An 18,987-nucleotide genomic window follows, 5' to 3' on the forward strand; every position below is an offset into this window, starting at 1 on the left:
AGATACTCAAAGCAGCGTTTCTGCAAGTTGTTCCTTCCTGCTGCTGCTCACAACAGGCTCGATAACTGTTTACAACATGCTAATGGTTGCACCGGTTCTGATGCGATCATGAATCGTTTAAATTATGCCTCAGATAATCCCCATTTGCTACTCTGTTTGCTTGTACAATCATACATATTGCATACATTTTATCACATTGTTCTGTAAATCTGTATTTAACTTGAATCTTGCACTTTCATTGGAATATGCCATATTATCAATTATTATGCAACATCATTTTTTTGCCTTTTTGATAAGTTTGATCTCTTTCGCTTTAGAACTTAATTTCAAGTTAGTTTGTTATTCATGTTACTAATCTAATGTGTACCTCTGCTATGTGTGTTTTCCACTGACATGCCCAAATTTCCCCATTGTGGGTCAACGCAGGTATTTCTTTTCTTATTTTATATTTTTTACATTGTGGCTTTATACTGAAAACACAGTTTTCTTAGTTGTTTGTTTTTTGTTTGTTTGTTTTTTTACAGGGTATTCGATCAGCAAAGTCCAAACAAAGTTTCTGAATACTAAATTTGACAAGAATATTTAATTTTCAAGAAATAATGTTAACATACTAACAAATATTAATGTTACATATAAATGCGATAAGTCAAATAAAACTGGAAATACATATAGTTCCTGAATTAATTAATCTGAAATTATTTAAATATTTCAATAATATATCAAATGTAAAATAACTATGTAATTAATTACCTAAAATATAACTGATCTAAAGTTGTGGTTATTTCTATATTCTCTCTCTCTCTCTCTCTCTCTCTCTCTCTCTCTCTCTCTCTCTCTATATATATAATAATATATTATATATATATATATAGAATATATATATATATATATATATATATATATTTTTTTTTTCTTTCTTTTAAAACCATTTCACATTGCTGTGTTGCAGCACACCTTGAATTTATTTGACCTGTCAGCAACTTGTGTGTGCAGGTTAACCCTTCCAATGTTAGTTTTCTAGATTGGGTATCTGATGATTTGTGGGTGCATTTATATCAATATAGTTGCACTTTTAGTATTTATTACAGACTTACTTAAACAATCTATTGTGTATATAATTATTTGAAAACTGAGGCTTGTTGACGTAGTATGTCAATCATGTTTAGGACATTTTTACTTTAGCTTCCTGAAAAAAAAACGGCCAGAACTAATACACTGGGAAACCATTGGATCATTTGGATCATGTGATCAGGGTAACCCGGAAGCACTCCGAGTTTTCAACCAGTCACAGCAATTCATTCGCCGCTGCCCATCGCGCATACTGTCAGGTATCTGAATACGGTTTAAATTTATTATTGCCGTAACAATTTTAGCCACACATTTGACATTGTATATGACGGAGGTTTTCCTTTCTTAGACAGTCGGATAACTTGGAGAGTTCTGGGCGGCTTGTTATCTGTGCCCCCACTTTTAACGAGTTTATGATAAGTCCTGCTCACCGGTGCCTCGCCAGGAGTGACACTCGGTGCTAATTTAGGAGCTAAGGCTGAGCCTAAATCAGCAGCTCTCTGTCTGTTTTTTTTTTTTTTTTTTAAATAAAGCTTTATGCCGTGGTGCCGCGTGACGCTTACAGGGCCCTCCTGCCGGCCACGCTTCCTCTGACTCGAGGCTCGGCGCCGCGGCTACTGACGGCCAGTTAGCCGCGCGGCTAACCTGCTGCTGGGCGTTGGTTTAGAAACAAACGCCCCAGATGTCACGGTGTGTCTTCCTATCTGTTGACTCTTAGGGAGAGCCGTGATTTGTGAGACGCCCCGGACCACCCCCCTACCCCCCTTCTCTCGGCATGGCTGCAGACCTGATGGAGATTGACGACTCTCTGTACAGGCAAGTGTACTGCCGTTAATTCAGCCCCACAGCGGAGATAACGTAGCGTGGCGTGGCGGTCAGGAAATGACAGCGCAGTCCGCCATCCTCGCCTTCTCTCACGCTCTCTCCTCCCTGACGATCTTGTCCCTCCAGCCGCCAGCGTTATGTCCTCGGAGACAGCGCCATGCACCAGATGGCCCAGTCCTCAGTCTTTCTCAGCGGGATGGGAGCACTGGGAGTAGAGATAGGTAGGCAGAAAACAAACTTCTTTTTTTTTTTAATACTCTTTTTCATGGTGCTATTCCATTGACAAAGGTTACTAATTTTGATCCATTGTTGTTGTTGTTGTTGTTGTTGTTGTTTTTTTTTACCCCAGCAAAGAACATAACCCTGGCAGGTGTAAAGGTAGGCGCCGCTCTGGGAATTGTAAGATGGATCCAGCACCAGAGTGAGATTTTAACCCTCCCCAGACTCAGCTGTCTCTTCTTCGCTTGTCTGCTCTGTACAGTCGGTCACGCTCCACGACACGAAGACATGCGAGACCTGGGACCTGGGCTGCAACTTCTTCATCCGCAGCGAGGACGTGTTGAGCCACAGGAGCAGGTAACGTGGGTCACGAGTCTGCATACGCTCACCGTCGCCACCGATCTGGGTTTTGGCTTTTCTGGTGTGCAGTTGAACTTTTTATGTTGGGGTTGGTATTTCTACGCAGGAAACGACTTCAGTGAAATGTAACAGAGCACACCGGGGTGAACGGTTTTGAGTTTGGTTACTGCTGGGTGTTTGATCACTCTTCACGTCAGTAATGGTTGGAGGTTATGGGCTGGTTTCCTGACATGGGTCCCGGCTTATGTTCATGAATGTTTAGTTGGGTTCATCTCTAGGCTACGCCTAATGTTGGCCTACTCCATCCGTTTGATGTGTGTTTTGTGATCGTTGCCCTGCAGCAGCATCCAGTTGTTAGGAGCCTCTCAGCCCCCCCCTTAATGTTAAACCTACCGACCTTTGAGACGGTGATGATGTTCCAGCATCTCTGCTTTAGGATGGTTTTTACCCTCGGATGGTTCTGGGGTTGTTTTGAACACTCATAACCGATTTCTTTTCACCTAAGGGGGTCGGTTCAGGTCGACTGGCCGAAACCTGAGCACAGTTGGGTGTTTTAACATGACAATGATCCTAAAAATACATAACACTGGTTTTGCAATGGAAAGAAGCAAGCTAACATCCAGCTTCTACCTTGTTGGAAAAGGAACGGGCTCCACCTTTCCTTCCAAGAGTTATTTAAACTTGTTTTTCCCTAGTATGATTTTTCGTATATTTGTGTTTCTAAAATTTGTTTTGTAAAGCGTCTTTGAGTGTTCAAAAAAGCGCTATTATAGGTTTGGATTATTATTATTATTATTATTATTATTATTATTATTATTAATAAGAGTAGTAGTCAAACATCCGTCCATAAGTATGTCAGAGGCTTGCTGATGGCTATAAAGAGTTTGTGGTTTCTTTGGCTTGCTGAGACATTTATCCAAAAGGTAGGGGGTGGTCAGTGGTACTTGGCCCCTATATGAGAAAAATTGGAAAAAAATAAACGTATGCAACCTGTTGTTAAAATCCATTCAGGTTGTCATTATTCCACCCTGGGGGGGGGTTGGGGGGTTCAAAAATCTCATTAAAAGTCAATGATGAATAGCATCCTCGGCTATGGGTTCACATAGACTCCTGGCTGGAAATGTATTCTCACATTGACTCAGCTTTTAAAAACATATTCTTAGTTAATGTTAGGACATTGGTGCTGGGTGTCAAGGGAATTGTTTGTCATATTTGAAATAAATACTTGAAATGCTGCTTTATAAAAAAAAAAAAAAAAAAAAAAAAAAACATGTCAGGTCAGTATTCTGTGCTTTGAAACAAATAATTAATTGTTCTATTGTTAGAAGTTGGTAGTAACGCTTTCACGCCATTATGTTAGTCTGTTTATCAAAATAAAACAAACTTTGGTTTATGGTTAGCTGAGATCGGTCCATGTGTGTCGACCATGTTTCTTTTGTAAAAGCAGAAATGGCGGATTGGCCAGGCAATGGGAAAAATTTTGCCAATAGACGGGTTCAAACAATCACATGAGGCAAGAGCGTGTGTATGTACACAGGTTGTCTTGTTTTGTGTGTTAGACCTTTGTTAACCGGACCTAATGCTCCTGTTTCAGGGTGGAGGCCGTGTGCCCGCGGGTTGCTGACCTAAACCCATATGTCCAGGTTGACATGTCCTCCTTGCCTGTGGATGACAACACGGATCTAAGTTTTCTCAGAAAGTACCAAGTAAGTGGGCACATTTTAGAATCTTTTATTTAAAAAAGTGGTTGATTGTCCCTGTAGGTTTTCTGGGAATGTGATGCTTGCTCTCTGGTGAAACAAGAAAACCCACATATATGACAATATAGCTGTGAGGTAACACAATGTGGACAGTTTGAAGTAGGAAAGCTTTTCTTAAGGAACTGTCAAGGAAATGTAATAAAGTCTTAACATATAAGATATTAACATAAGGAGTTAATCAGACTGTAGGAACCATCTGTCTAGGTACTGATGGGCCCAGTTTTAGTTGCTGATGTTTGTTTCCTCACGCCGACGCTTTCCTCTGCAGTGTGTGATTTTGACGGAGGCCAGTTTAAGCCTCCAGAAACGAGTAGATGCGTTCTGCCACGCACAGCAGCCCCCCATCAGAGTAAGTCCTGACCCCCGGTGACCTGCCCCTATACAGCTGGACCGCTCCCCCTGCCTCTTAACCAAGCGCTGTTTCCCTTTGCCTCCACTAGTTTATCTGCTGCGACGTGTATGGCATCTGTGCACGCCTCTTCTGTGACTTCGGGGAAGAGTTTGAGGTGTCTGATCCCACCGGAGAGGAGCCCAAAGAAATTTTCATCCAAAGCATCACTCAGGTAGCGCTCACGCACGGTGAAGCTGTTCCCTGAGCTCCGTCCACTTTGACGAACAGAAATCTCACTCTGATTCAGGACAATCCTGGGATTGTGACCTGCATGGACAACCGGCCCCACGGCCTGCAGACAGGCCAGAGGGTTATCTTCAGAGAGGTCCAGGGGATGGCCGAGCTCAACGGCACCGTACGACAGATCACAGGTATTCTCTTTCCTGTGTGCAGCACTTTCACAGTATTGGAGAAAATTATTTAAAATAGCCACAACAAAAACACACTTTTAGTTTAAGTCGGGGCTGACATGGCTGTATCCTAGCTATACCTGCTGTAGGCTAACCGTAAACTAATCAGTGCTACTTTTTTTTTTCATTTTGTGTGGTATATTGACATGATCGTGTGTCGTGTTAGTACTTTCCCCTCACAGCTTTGAAATAGGAGACACGTCACAGCTACAGTCATATGCACATGGAGGCTTCTTTGTGATGGTGAAAACCCCCAAGACATACTCTTTCGTGAGTCCATTTGTTTTTGGCTTTAAATATTACCTTTGGACAAAGAAAAGGTAGAAATATTAATAAAAACCAGGGCTGAGCAACATATTGCGATTTTTAAAATATCAAGTTTAAAAAACAAAACAAATAGAAGATGAGATTATGTCATTTATTTCAAGACGGTCTATGTTGCGTTAGAATTATACATTCCAGTAGATTATATATTTATATACAGCTGTTTGTTAAAAATGTGCCTGTGAGACATTTGAGATAAAGCTTTGATTCAGAGATAACTTTTTATGATTACTTTGACAAGAAAAACCTGGCGAGATAAATATCGTCTATCGGCGTGAAGCCTAAAAATATCGAGATATTATTGTCGGTCCATTTCGGCCAGCCCTAATAACATCAATCTATTTACTAAGTGCCTTTGGATTACCTGACGTTTTGTATTGCAGGAAACATTAGAACGACAGCTACGTGATCCTCAGGTCCTGACTCCAGACTTCAGTAAACCAGAGGTAAGAAGGAAAAGAAGAAAACTGGAAGGGCTTTTGTCTTTTTGGCGAATCCAGGCGTGACTCCGGCATTTGGAGATGGCATGTATGACTACGTTAAATTAAACTATGTTAAATGAGACAGTGGCTAATATGGTGCAGGACTCAATGAGTTGGAAATGTGACTGAAATTTGTCAGCAGTCCCATCTGTTCACTAGAGGAGGAGTTTCTACACAGTTTGGATAAATGTGGGAAGTATTGAGGTTGATTCAGGTATTCGAGAAGAAATAGGAGAATTTAAAAAGAATGGATTTCCAGACATTTTTCACAGTTTTATTGCCTAAATGTTCAATCTATGTAGATCCTCCATATGTTCACTGTTCAACTGTCTTTAAGTCCCTCCATCCATCTGTCGGTTCTGTCCTTCCCTCCATCCATCAGTCATTACACCTTCACGTCCCTCCTCCCATCCTTTCATCTGTCCATTCATCAACCATCCACACTTCCATAAATGAATAGTTAACTGGTTGTGTTTATGCTTTTACAATAAACAAAGGATTTACAGAAACCTCTGGAAATAGTGGAGAAAAGTATGAAATTTGTTAATAAAAAGTGTTTAAAACAATGTCTTCATGCTAAAATTGAAAGTAAAGTGAACAGCAGCGTTGTAATAGGAATATGATGCAGTGCGCCCCACCTAACTCGATGCAGCAGGTAGATGGGTCTTGTGTAATGGTTACGGTGGACATTTATAAACTAACTTCCAGTGGACCATCCACTGCTCAGCCTTTCATCCGCCTGCTAAACCAGCCAAGGCAGAGATCTTGGCCTAGCTAAGACGAGCCTGCTAGATGCTAAAAGCCTTTATTTCTGTTAAGTGCTTGGACTTTGTCTCATTGTTGTTTGAAATCCTCCCATCAGGCTCCTCTACAGCTCCACGCTGCCATGTTGGCACTGGACAGCTTCCAGGTCAAGCACTGCAGACTTCCCAACATTGGGTAAACACACTTTCTTTGGCTTTTTTTTTATTATTTCCAGCTTTACATTCAATAATTGAGCATAATTAATTCAAGTTGTAATATCTAAATGCATAAAGGAAGGTGTTAAGTTTTACTTTCTTCCTCATCAGGTGCTTACAGGATGCTGAGGTTTTACTAAAGCTGACCGAGGAAGTGAATACAACAATTTTGAACAAAGTGAGCGTTTTTCTCCCTGCTTTCGTTTTTTTTTTTTTTTTTTTTTCTGACTTTGAACTCACAAGAATCCAGCAAGGGTTCCTTACCAGCGCTCTGCCTTCCCCCTTTGCGGCAGGCTCCTGTAAACGCCGAGGTGGTGCGCTGTCTGTCTCGGACGGCCAGGGGAACCCTGCCTCCCTTGGCTGCAGCCGTGGGAGGCATAGCGAGCCAGGAAGTTCTCAAGGCCATCACAGGGAAGTTTGCACCGCTGCAGCAATGGGTAGGACGTTACTCCAGAGGTGAAATTACCGACGGCTCGTCCCTCTCTGTTAGCTTGACCTCTTCCCCTCTCCCATTGTCCAGTTTTACCTGGACGCCATCGAGCTGGTCAGGCCTCTTCAGTCCGTCGCCGTTGAGGAGTTTTCCCCTCGAGGCGACCGATATGACGCGTTACGCGCCTGCATCGGGGAACCGATGTGCCTCGAGCTGCACAAGCTCAGGGTCTTTATGGTAGGAGCGTTGTCACAGGGATTCGTTGAGGGATGCTTGTGCCACATGAACCTAAATTGTTTCCTCTCCTAAGGTGGGCTGTGGTGCCATAGGCTGTGAGATGCTAAAGAACTTCGCCCTCCTCGGTGTGGGCTTGGCAAAGAGCTCTGGAGAGGTGGGCGTCTTCGTCTCCCCTTCTTCCCTGTTGCTTTTTCCTGTCCTGTAAGACAAGCGTCACTGAACTGTGCTGCCTGTGTCCCATCTAAGGTTTGCGTCACCGACCCAGACCTCATAGAAAAGTCCAACCTCAACAGGCAGTTTCTCTTCAGACCCCATCACATCCAGGTAAACGGACCGCGCCGTTTTACCGCTGTCGCTTGAACCAAAGTCGGCGACTTTGGTTCAAGTCGCCCACTTTGTCTCTGCTCTCTTTTCAGAAGCCAAAAAGTAGCACGGCAGCGGGCGCCACTGTCGACATCAACCCCGAGCTGCAGGTGGACGCCCACCTGAACAAGGTGTGCCCGGCCTCTGAGAACACCTACAGCGACGCCTTCTACTCCTCCGTCAACGTCGTGGTCACCGCGCTGGACAACGTGGAGGCGAGGAGATACGTGGACAGGTGGGTCGGCGTCCAAAGGTTTCGTGGGTTAACGGGCGCTAACGTCTGGCATGCTATGGGGAGAAATGCCTTGCTTGTTGTTAGAGACGCGTCGGCCGTCTTTCCCCAGCCATTATCTCTGTGTGTCTTCTACTCATGAGTGAGAGTTGCATCTGGGCCGTTTCTTTATACCTAGGGTTTAAAACCTCATCGATGTTAGCTTCTTCAAGCCTCGCTAAATCCAAGCTGTGGAGTTAAATGTGTTTAATGTTGCATAGAAACTAGAACCTTGTTTTCCTTTCCGTGTTTCCAGCCGCTGTGTGTCCAATCAGAGGCCGCTGTTGGACTCGGGGACCATGGGAACTAAAGGACACACTGAGATCATTGTCCCAAACCTAACAGAGTCCTACAACAGCCACGTGAGTTTTACTTTCTGGCCGTATTTTATTTTGTCCTGTTCTTCCCACCCTGAACTGTCTGTCGTCTATTCAGAGGGACCCCCCCGAGGAGGAGATCCCGTTCTGCACTCTCAAGTCTTTCCCCTCGGTTATAGAGCACACCATCCAGTGGGCCAGAGACAAGGTCTGACTGCAGTGCGTTTGATCATCACTTTCCCGCCATAGGGACGATTTTCTAAAACTTCTCTTTGCTTTGGCTTGTCTAGTTTGAGAGCTCCTTTTCCCACAAGCCCTCCCTGTATAACTCGTTTTGGCAGACGCACCCTTCAGTGGATGTAGTGCTGCAGGTAAGCTTTATCACAACTCCTGGTCTTGCTCCTTTAGCATAATTGTAAATCCCTCCGCTCTGTCTCTGTGTAGAGGATGCAGGCCGGGGAAAGCCTGGAGGGATCCTTTCAGGTCATTAAGCTGCTGAGCCGACGGCCGAGCCAGTGGAGGCAGTGCATCGCCATGGCCCGTCTGAAATTTGAAAAGTATTTCAAAAGAAAGGTAACATGCGGCGACCTATCGCGGGATGTTTAGTAAAGAGATGCAATGTGGAAAGCCATCCCAGGCCTAATGGTGTGTCTCCGTCGTATCCGTGCTCCTTACCATCCAGGCCCTGCAGCTGCTGCACTCCTTTCCTCTGGAAACCAGGTTAAAGGACGGAAGTGAGTTTCTGCCGTCACTTGAAAGCTCTTTATTATCACGTTGTTAAACGTATCTAAAGAATAAGACGTCTCGCACTTTGTGCCGTAACAGGTTTGTTTTGGCAGTCCCCGAAAAGACCCCCGACACCTATTGATTTTGACCTGAAAGACCCGTTGTGAGTAGCTTTTTATTCCCCCTTACATTTCTAAGTCCTTTCATCCAAGCCTAACCCTCCTTTTTTCTCCCCCATCAGGCACTTCACCTTCGTTGTCAGCACTGCACGGCTCTATGCGGAGACCTATAATATCGCCTTTTCAGAAAAGGTCAGTTGCGTACTCTCCTGTGCGTACGTTGTCAAACAAAGGTGTTTAATCGCTAACGGGAAACTTTTGATCATCAGGATCTTTCTGAAGACGCTGTGACCAAGATCCTTTCTGACGTCAAGATTCCCGAGTACAGACCCTCAGAGAAAGTAGGTTCTGCTGCTCCTACGGCCTCGTCGTCTTTCTGTCCGTTAAGGAAAGGCTGACGTTGCTTTGATCCTCCGCTGTTAGTGCATAGAGACGGACGAGACTGCTAAGAAACCCGACACGACGAAGACGCACCTGAGCAGCGAAGAAGAGCGGGAAGCCATCGCGCAGCTTGAGGAGGCCATCGCGGCAGACAAGGTCACACCAGGTATGAGGACGCGCTCGATCCGACCGATGTACAGTTAGAACGCCTGTTTTCTCAGCCACTGTTCTGAGTAACCACTTTTAATCAGCGGATCATAGATGGTCTTTATAAAGGTGGGGTTTTTCTGGGTTTTTTTTGTGGCTTATTGCAGAAGGATTACAGATGAGGCCCCTTCAGTTTGAAAAGGACGATGACCGCAACGGTCACATAGATTTCGTCACGTCGGCCTCCTCCATCCGAGCCAAGATGTACTCGATCGAGCCGGCAGACAGACTGAAGACCAAACGCATCGCTGGGAAGATCATCCCCGCTATCGCTACAGCAACCGCTGCTGTGGCCGGACTGGTGAGGACAGCCATTATTCTGGGTCGCTGCTTGTTTGGTCTGCTACGTTTTTTTATTTTTATCATACAACGTCACGTAACAGCAACAACCTTGATTGTGCTTTATCGGGGCTTCACGTGATGGACCAACAAAAGGTTGTGCAAAACTGAAGTGGGGAGAACGTTTGTGATTTTCAAAATGTGTTCAAAGTAAATCTAAAAAGCATGTTTGCTTCGAGCTTTGGGGGCGATTGCAGTTGCAAGTCTTTTTGGGTATGTCTCCACCAGCTTTGTGCATCTAGTTCCAAAACACGTCAAGCTCAGTTAGATTTGATCAAGATAACCCGTGAACATTAGTTTTCTAGTCTGAGTGGGTGACTCTACGTGAACATGCTGTGTTAATGGCTGCATTTACGCCAAAAAATACAATTTGGCTGCCCCTAGTGGAGGAGTTCAAGTATCTTGGGGTCTTGTTCACGAATGAGGGGAAGATGGAGCGGGAGATCGACAGGCGGATTGGTGCAGCGTCTGCTGTGAAGCGGGCGCTGTACCGATCCGTTGTGGTGAAGAGAGAGCTGAGCCAAAAGGCGAAGCTCTCGATTTACCGGTCGATCTACGTTCCTACCCTCATCTATGGTCACGAGCTTTGGGTCGTGACCGAAAGAACGAGATCCCGGATACAAGCGGCTGAAATGAGTTTTCTCTGTAGTGTGTCTCTTCCTAAAAGGCAACATTTGCGGAGTGCATAGCTAATCGTTGTCCTGTTGATGGGTTCTCCCACCCGAGCTGTGGATCTCTGCAGCTCCTCTAGTTACCATAGCCCTCTCTGCTGCTTCTGATTAATGCTCTCCTTGCTCGTCGTATTAATTTAGCTCTGTGACCACGTCCTCTCGTCTCCATATAAGGATGGAATGACCCGTAGTTGTTTTAGAAAACATTTCTCACTTTGTGTTGGTTTATCACGCAAAATCTTGAAAAATACATTGAAATGTTTGGTTGTAATGCGTCACAAAATGTGAGATTTTTGTAACGTGATGAAACTTGAAAAGTAAAGTTCAACAATTTTTGATGGTGGACCTAATTTAGGTATAGGTATTTATATTTTCACTTATTAACACTTGATGCCCAACAGGATTTCGTTTTCCTCACATTTGTCTAGTTGCTGAACATAAACTGCTCTCTAGCGGCTTTGCATCTAAATCTGAATCAAAATCATGCTGACTGCTAACCTTTGGGCTACTATGTCTTATCCAGGTGGCTCTGGAGTTGATCAAGGTGGTTGGTGGCTACAAGTTTGAGGCCTTCAAAAACTGTTTCTTTAACTTGGCCATCCCAGTCGTCGTGCTCACAGAGCCCGCCCCAGTGAAGCGGACGCCCATCAGGTATTCCTGCCTTCATACACGTGCCCACCAGGGTGATAGGTCACTTAGTCATAAACATGTCTGCATATTGAGGGTGTTACCCTCTGAATAAGAACCGCTTATTTATTCCAAGACAGTTTTTGCATCAGGAGCTACTATATCTAACATGTTTTCCAGGAACAATATATACTTTTCCATTTGGGACTGTTGGACCATCTTCGGTCACGAGGACTTCACGCTCTCTGACTTCATGAATGCAGTGAGGGTGAGTCTTTCATCGGCGCCATTTAGCTCTGCCTCAGTTATCGCAGCATTACTATTTAACACTCCCCCCAGGAAAAGACGTTTTCCACAGTCAGACGCACCCATCATACTGAATACTGAGTTCTGGTTTAGTTAGAGGTCTGATTCGCCTGATTAGGGTGTTAGAGAAATGTGAATGTAATCGTTTTATTTTCGTTAAGTCACAGCCATTTAGTCTGTTTCAAGAGCTGCCTTGCAGGAATGTTCTATTTGTTTTAACTTTACACAGGAAGAACAAATGCTTCTCCAGATAAGGAATGTCTTGCCTTATCCAGCTGTGTATGTTAATCCTACACATCTTTGTGTGCCGACCCCCATGTTGTGACATCTTGAACCCCCCTGTCCCTTCTTTAAAGTTGATAATAAAGGCAGAGAGAGGTGGCTCAGGCCAGATGTGCCAAGACTGTCAGGGAGCCTGTTCTCCATTTTTGGCTGATTGGCCCTCTACTGCAGAAAGTCTAAACTTGTGTTTGTGTGGTTTTCTTTGTAGGATAATAAGGATTTATTTATCATAATCCTATCATAGGGTGTTCAACCGATTCAGATTTTTTTTTCTTCCTGTTCACCCAAAGGAAACACAAGATGGACCAAAAATAATATCTCATTTTATCTATTTCATCTATTTTTAGGCTTACTGCTGATATACAATATTTATCTCGATACATTTTTCTTTTCATAAAGTAATTATATAAAGGCACCTCTGACTCAAAGCTTTATCCCAAATGTCTCAATGGCATTTTTTTTACATAAACAGCTTTAGATAAATATGACAAACAGCTGAAAAATCATCTACTGGAACACATAAAACTATTATTCTAATAGAACAAAGAGCACCTCGATATAAGCGCTATAGTCTTATCTTTTTCATTTAAAATCTCTACACATTGCCCTGCAAGCTAGTAGTTTTGAATTGCACAGAAAATACAGGTTAGATTAGCCCTATTCAAGCACCTGTCTCTGAACTTTAGTGCGAGCTGTTGAGTGATGCATTTATAACCCAACAATGGAGGCGCTTCCTAATTTTTATACATTTAGTGAACAGGGGTTGAAAGAAAATTTGTCCGGTTGTGATTTCTGCTTGACTGATCATTACGCCTGTAGTTTGTTTCTGTTTTTCAAGCAACAATATAAACTGGTAAGATCTGACGTGTTCTTGCAGGAAAAGTACGGGATTGAACCAAGCATGGTGGTCCACGGCGTAAAGATGCTCTACGTGCCCGTGATGCCAGGACACTCAAAGCGACTCAAACTGACGTAAGTGCCCCCACCCCTAAACCGTCTCCATTCCCACGCGTCTCTTTTAAGCAGCCGCGTTCTACCTCTGCCTCCCGCAGAATGCAGAAGCTCATCAAGCCATCAGCGGCCCGCCGCTACGTCGACCTCACCGTGTCGTTCGCTCCAGAATCGGACGGAGACGAGGACCTGGCAGGTCCTCCGGTCAGGTACTACTTCAGCCCGGACGGCGAGGCACCCTGACGGCTCTGGAGGCGTCGCCCTCGAAAACCTACGGTGTCCTTATTTGTCTTAATTCAAGCACTCTGTTATACTCCAACCCCAACCTCCCCCCCCAAACCAAGAACGGAAGCCTGGCAGGGACAAAATCTTCGCTGCAGGTTTGGATTCGACTACGGCAAAGCTCCCAGCAAGAAAGCCAGACGTTTTCTTGCTTCACAAATAGCCAGAGGAAGTTAAAGCTGCTTAAGTAGCACTTATTGTACCTCTCTGTACATATATTCTGGTTTTTACTCTAAAATGCACAGCTCTGCCTTTGTTGATGCCTTAAATTATTCATTTTTTTTTTCTCTCTGATAACCGATTTCTTGATCTGCCTGGCTCTAGAAAGGAGCAACGGTTTGGATGTTGCCACAGTAAATGCTCACCGCATCATCTCACTGTCTAGAGATCATCTGTCAGCCACCGTGTTGTTCATAGAAACGGATCACGCCGTTGTACAGTCAAAGGGGTCCAATAGGCCAGTAAGGTGACCAAAGATGCTGATTTAGAAATGTGTCTCCAGATGATTGTTCCTCTCTGGTCTCTTTAACGCATAAAAACGAAGGTGATATCACAGCAACCGTTAAACACAATGAGCATCGTCTGCACTTTGATGTGCTTCGTCACTGGTAGATGCCTCAGAAAAATAGATTTTATGACATTGCACTTGAATCAAATGATGCAACTGATGTGAGGAGCTAGTAACACTGCTAGCAGCCGCTGCTGATGCCCATCTGGTTATTTTCTTTGCTAATAACCCGCACTGATGATGTCCTACACGTCGGCAAGAGAAGCTCAGCAGATGTTTGTTTCAAAAAGCGGGAAAACATCTGCGGACGGCCTCGAGAATGCACTCCCCCGTTTCAAAAAGACACGTTTTGCTAGAAAGCGTTGTTCATCTTTGTCAAAGTTGTTCATAGATGTCTCCATCTGACCTGTATTTATTTACTTGTTGCTCACTTTTGTGTCACACTGGTTTGGTCGTCGGCGACGAGCTGAAACGAGGCTGCCTCAAAGGATTTGAAAATGGTCTCTACTGGCGTACATGAAAATCATATCCAAATGGTTCTTAGTGGAGGTCAGACTCTGAAATATTTTTTTTTTTTTTTGAACATTGGAGGATGAAATGTAAAGTGTTCTGCTTTTAATGAAAACGCTGACCTGAAAACAGTTAAAACGTTGCATACTTTCTCATCAATCCATGTAAAAAGGTGTTTTTGTTTATGTTGCTCTAAACAGCAGACGTCTATTGGACTTCATAAGTGTACCACCAATCTTTTTGTTTGTTGAAAGGAATAAATGATTTATGTTCTTGTGAAAGCCAGCTCAACCTATGGTCTAATAAAACGTGACTTCAGGATATAACGGAGAAGGAGTCTGGTGAGTCTTTATCTTGATCATAAACCATCTCCCATTTATCACATCTGATCTCTATCGGTGGGACTAGATGCACTGATCAAGCCCTTTTCTGGCCAAATACCAATTTAAATTCATTAGACTCTAAAGTTATGAATCCAAAACAAAAGGCTGGATTTACAAGATTAGATGCGTCACAAATCCAATTTAATTACAGTCAAAATAAGTGGGAGTTTAGTGTTTGAGGGGATATGATTGGTCCATATCTACAGTCAGTTCATAAAACATCTGATAAGTCATCTTACTGGTAAGTAATTCAATGTATAAGCCTATAAAAGAAAAAGTTAATGTAGATTTTATGTTCAAAACCTGAGCAGATAGACATCTAAGTTCATAGTCTATGTAATGATTAAAAACCTCATGTGCAAATGATTGTGAATAAGTTAAAAGGCAGCATTATAGTCGGTTCATATATCGAGGTCCTGCAGGTTTCCCCAGCTGGGTCCGACCTTGACTTTGGCTTTCAGCTTCACGTACAGCTTCACTGCCGACTCCATCTCCCTCTTGACTATCTGGGCGACCTGAGGGCAGAGAAATGTCAGACACCAGAGCGTCTCTGTGTGAGAGGCCAAGCGGCGCTCCCGGTACCTGGATCAGATCCCGCTCTGTGGTTTCGTAGATGAGCTCGTCGTGAAGCTGGAGGATGAAGTAGGCCCCCCGGAGCCGAGACGTCCCAAATCTGCGCTGGTTATTGTGAGCTGCGGGTGGGGGGGTTACAAATTAAGCTGGACGGTGTGAAAAGGCGCTCTGTTAATAAAACAAATCAAGAAGTCATGTTGGGTTCACCTGAGTGTTGGTGAGACAGCGGCGCGGAGGGATACGTCTCCCGTAGCCGTTTCTGGATGTTGACGGTAGCCAGCTTGACGATGTCGGCCGCCGACCCCTGCACCGTCGTGTTGACCGCCTGTCGCTCCGCCTGGACGGACAGCGGAGGGTAAGAGGCACAGGGACAGGGAGGGAGCTCTGCGGCTCATGTCACAACTAAAACCCTGACTGCTCACGTGAGCCTTGACGTGCGGATTGGCGTTGGCGATCCCAGCCAGATATCTGCGGCGGCCCATCAGCGTCTGCACGTAGCCGTCCTTCAAGCACTTCTTCACGGTCTGTTTGAGAAAGGCGTTGATCCCTGAGAGACGAGGCGGGGTTTGGACAGAACTGCGTCAGGATGGTGCTACGAGGCATCGTACAGTTAATTATTAATACCGCTGGCAGATCTGCATTTAAAATGTATCTGCATTGAACCAAGGAACCTTTCTTATAACTAGTGGTCAGCTTTTTGCATGTTTCCACTGATATTTTGACGATGAGCTTTGAGTCTCCCTACCATCATCACCCTAATCCCTGTAGCGGCCTCCACAGACTCAGGTCTGAACTCTGGCTGAGCCGCTCTTAAATGCTCATATTCCAGTCTTAAGAAGGCTGTTGGCTGAATTTAATGATTACGTTAGTTCAAAATCTGGTATGAATAATTGATTCTCCCATGCACCAGCGACTGGGATCAGTCGCTTCTAAGTACCAATGCATCAGATTACACCCATTCATCTTCTACTTCATTGCTTGTTTATTTTATTTTTTTTCTAAACCAGGAATCAAGCACAGATTTGTGGTTAAAAGTTAAAATAAATAAATGTCTGGAGGAGTACAGGTGAGGCTTTCAGAGGAGATCCCAGCACCAAACTATCAGGCATGGCAGTGGCAGCGTCATGCTTTGGGGCTGTTCTGCTCCTAAAGATTACACAAATTGGATAAAATGATGAAAGGAAAACTAAAACTATTACAACTTCACATCCACGCAGCATCTAGATGGGAGAAACTACGACATAGTGGGGGGGCTGCAAGTTGACGATGTTGGGGGGAAGAGATGCTGACGTACAGCAAACTGATCCGGTTTGTCTCCGACGTGTTAAAAAACGGATTAGAGTTCAGCCACATCACATAAGGTTCTATAAAATCTCACTTTCTGCCTCAGATTAATCTTGGAACTGCATCCTGTGAGTTGACTTGTTCTAAATAACTTATATAAGCTTGCAGTCTGAAGTGGATCTTGCCCTTTGGCTACTTGTATACCTTTGTATCTTGCTTTGAAACTCTCGATGTAGCAGGCGGCGTCATTCTCCTCTACTCCCATTTGCTCCCCGAGCGACTTTGCTCCCATTCCATAGATGATGCCGTAGCAGATCTGTCAGCAAAGAAGGCGAGCGCTCAGGAAAGGTGGAGAAATAAAGCCCGCCGCGCCCAAATCTGCCATCCTCCCCGTCTCCACCTGTTTGGCCTGTTGCCTGAGGTCGTCCTGCACAGACGCCGGCTCAACGCTCTTCCACTCGGCAGCGATGCAACGAAACACGTCTGCTCCTCCGTTCAGCACCTTGAGAACACGCATAACGTCTGTTTCTGTAGCGGCACTGAATGATCGTATTGTTTCGCGACTCCACCGACCTGCAGGAGGCGCTGATCCTTCGACAGGTGAGCCAGCACCCTCAGTTCCAGCTGAGAGTAGTCAGCCGCCAGGATCATCCCCCCTACAGTGTGACGCGGGCGAACGTGGATTATTGGTGGGGGGTGGAGACAAAGGGGAAATGTCTGAATGCGTGTCGTTAAAGCTCAGCGTGAGGATTTCAACCTGAGAAGGGAACGAACGCGTGTCTCATGCTGACAGAGAAGGCCGGGCCTTGGTCCGCAGCAGCAGGAAGTGGAGCCACAGAGCGTCTCCTCCTTCTGAAATGACAGCATCACAACGCATCAGCCACAGCCAATCAGCTCTAGCCTGTTTTAACCATAACCCATCCGGCTCCATGGCCGGACGAGACTGCCGTAATCCGTCATCTAAGGCAGCGAGTGAAACTATCAGGAGGTTTTTCAAACCTGGGAACGTTATAGAAACATGACAGTTTTGTTTGATTTACCTGAGACAGGCTCTTATCTTAAGGATGGCGAGTTTTACACGATTTAAAGCAACAAAGGTTGAACTAACAGAATGCAAAGTAATGTTAGGAGGTAAACCAGACAAAATTAGCTTTTTTTTCCCAGGACTACCATTTACAAAATAGATTTACTTTCAGAAGGAACAGAGGCACTCAAATAGTGATGGTCTGAAATAGATCTAGATCTGGGCTTTGACTAGGCCATTCCACGGCAGCCCCGACTGTCCAGGTTTCCTTCCTGGATCACCACATTTTCTAGCCTCGTGAGACCATCCTGATCTCGCGAGCTTTCAAGGTTTCACTCGCGGATCAGAAAATTTGGAGCCGTTCACCAAACGAACGTCCAATCAGCGTTGGCTTTGAGGCGGGTTGAGGTGTGACGCAACGAGAAGATCGTCAGTTCAGTCTAAAGAACATGGCGGCTTCAGCCGATGAAACTAGCGTTAGCGTGGCTATCGAGCAAGTTTTATCGGAATTACAGAGTATTTCTTCACTGAAAGAAGAGCAAAACGCTGCTCTGGAGGCTTTTCTCAGAGGAAAAGATGTTTTTGCTCTTCTCCCGACTGGTTTCGGCAAGAGCTTGTGGTTGTGTTTTCGTCGTCGCTGTTAGTACGTCATATGCTTCGTGGATCTGATTGCTTTATTTGGCCCGTCTATCACCAACATAGGCCAATCAGCTAACCAGTATTTTCGCCCCTTCCCAAAATTACTTCAGCAGAAGGTTTCCAGATGGATATGCGGAGCAAATCCATCTGGCGGAGTCAGGTTACACATTTTCAGCTCCGCCCGTCTTCCCATCCGCACTCTTTCCAACGTCCCCGCTTCTGCTGAAGATGAGCTTCCCCACACCATGCTGCCGCCACCAGCGAGGACAGAGCGCTGGAGGGGAGGCTTAGTGCCACAAAGCAGAGCACCTTGCTTCACATGACCCTTACGTGGCTTATGGCAAACATGAAAATAAGACAGAAATAAAACTTTCTTTCAACAAGAGGCCTTCACATAACAGCTATTATTATATTTTTTGGGTGTGTTGCTACATGACGTTGTTTTTTTGTTTTAATGGAACAAAGTGAGAAAAAGAATGAACGCGTCTGCATATCAGCGGATGACAAGCCGGAAGCTTAGACCCAGAGGACACCTACCCCGGTCTGTTGGGCATCTGGAAGCCGCCTTGTGAAGGAGGGCTCTCTCCTACCACCGTAGGCATGGAAATCTCAAAATCCTTGGGGACGTTCTGGATGTTCGGCTCAGTGAAGCTCACTCTACCTAAAACACGGGATGAGTCGGGTCAGGTGCCTAGGTTAGATTCGCCCAGAGTCAAACCGCACTCCGCAACAGGCGGGTTCGACGCGGCGGTCTCAGGG

At 45.0% G+C, this 18,987-nt stretch overlaps 2 protein-coding genes across 3 annotated transcripts in view; one reads left to right on the top strand and one right to left on the bottom strand.

The window, feature by feature from the left end:
* The first annotated feature begins 1,249 nt into the window (after nt 1-1,249).
* uba6 (ubiquitin like modifier activating enzyme 6) lies at nt 1,250-14,658 on the top strand. Of its 2 annotated transcripts, XM_012865509.3 has the most exons (32): nt 1,250-1,328; nt 1,787-1,884; nt 2,020-2,114; nt 2,243-2,271; nt 2,375-2,469; nt 4,067-4,178; nt 4,501-4,581; nt 4,673-4,795; nt 4,871-4,994; nt 5,200-5,303; nt 5,741-5,803; nt 6,702-6,778; nt 6,910-6,976; nt 7,092-7,235; nt 7,319-7,465; nt 7,539-7,619; nt 7,712-7,789; nt 7,882-8,063; nt 8,356-8,461; nt 8,535-8,624; nt 8,707-8,787; nt 8,861-8,989; nt 9,099-9,150; nt 9,242-9,305; nt 9,384-9,453; nt 9,531-9,602; nt 9,685-9,808; nt 9,957-10,150; nt 11,383-11,510; nt 11,667-11,754; nt 12,952-13,046; nt 13,127-14,658. In XM_012865509.3, the coding sequence occupies exons 2-32, from the start codon at nt 1,844-1,846 to the stop codon at nt 13,266-13,268; spliced, it is 3,078 nt and encodes a 1,025-aa protein (XP_012720963.2). In that variant the 5' UTR covers nt 1,250-1,328; nt 1,787-1,843; the 3' UTR covers nt 13,269-14,658. The 2 variants fall into 2 exon arrangements, with proteins under 2 accessions (XP_012720963.2, XP_035992815.1); XM_036136922.1 differs by lacking the exon at nt 1,250-1,328 and having other exon boundaries at nt 1,343-1,884.
* The window catches only part of polq (polymerase (DNA directed), theta), a 30,818-nt gene continuing 26,211 nt past the window's right edge, over nt 14,381-18,987 (bottom strand). The window contains exons 27-35 of the mRNA XM_036136923.1: nt 18,766-18,889; nt 17,323-17,417; nt 17,139-17,221; nt 16,966-17,067; nt 16,770-16,881; nt 15,704-15,828; nt 15,489-15,618; nt 15,291-15,400; nt 14,381-15,223 (exon numbers count right to left, since the gene is read on the bottom strand). Coding sequence (XP_035992816.1) covers nt 15,110-15,223; nt 15,291-15,400; nt 15,489-15,618; nt 15,704-15,828; nt 16,770-16,881; nt 16,966-17,067; nt 17,139-17,221; nt 17,323-17,417; nt 18,766-18,889 — 995 coding nt within the window. The 3' untranslated portion in view covers nt 14,381-15,109. The remainder of the gene's footprint in view (nt 15,224-15,290; nt 15,401-15,488; nt 15,619-15,703; nt 15,829-16,769; nt 16,882-16,965; nt 17,068-17,138; nt 17,222-17,322; nt 17,418-18,765; nt 18,890-18,987) is intronic.

Source organism: Fundulus heteroclitus, chromosome 5, assembly GCF_011125445.2.
Source record: "Fundulus heteroclitus isolate FHET01 chromosome 5, MU-UCD_Fhet_4.1, whole genome shotgun sequence".
Classification (NCBI taxonomy): Eukaryota; Metazoa; Chordata; class Actinopteri; order Cyprinodontiformes; family Fundulidae; genus Fundulus; species Fundulus heteroclitus.

Coding starts and splice junctions, on each gene's coding strand:
- uba6 (XM_012865509.3), top strand. CDS start 1,844: ATGGCTGCAGACCTGATGGAGATTGACGACTCTCTGTACAG. Junction 4,179..4,500: donor GTTTTCTCAGAAAGTACCAA/GTAAGTGGGCAC, acceptor TTTCCTCTGCAG/TGTGTGATTTTGACGGAGGC. Junction 10,151..11,382: donor CCGCTGCTGTGGCCGGACTG/GTGAGGACAGCC, acceptor TGTCTTATCCAG/GTGGCTCTGGAGTTGATCAA.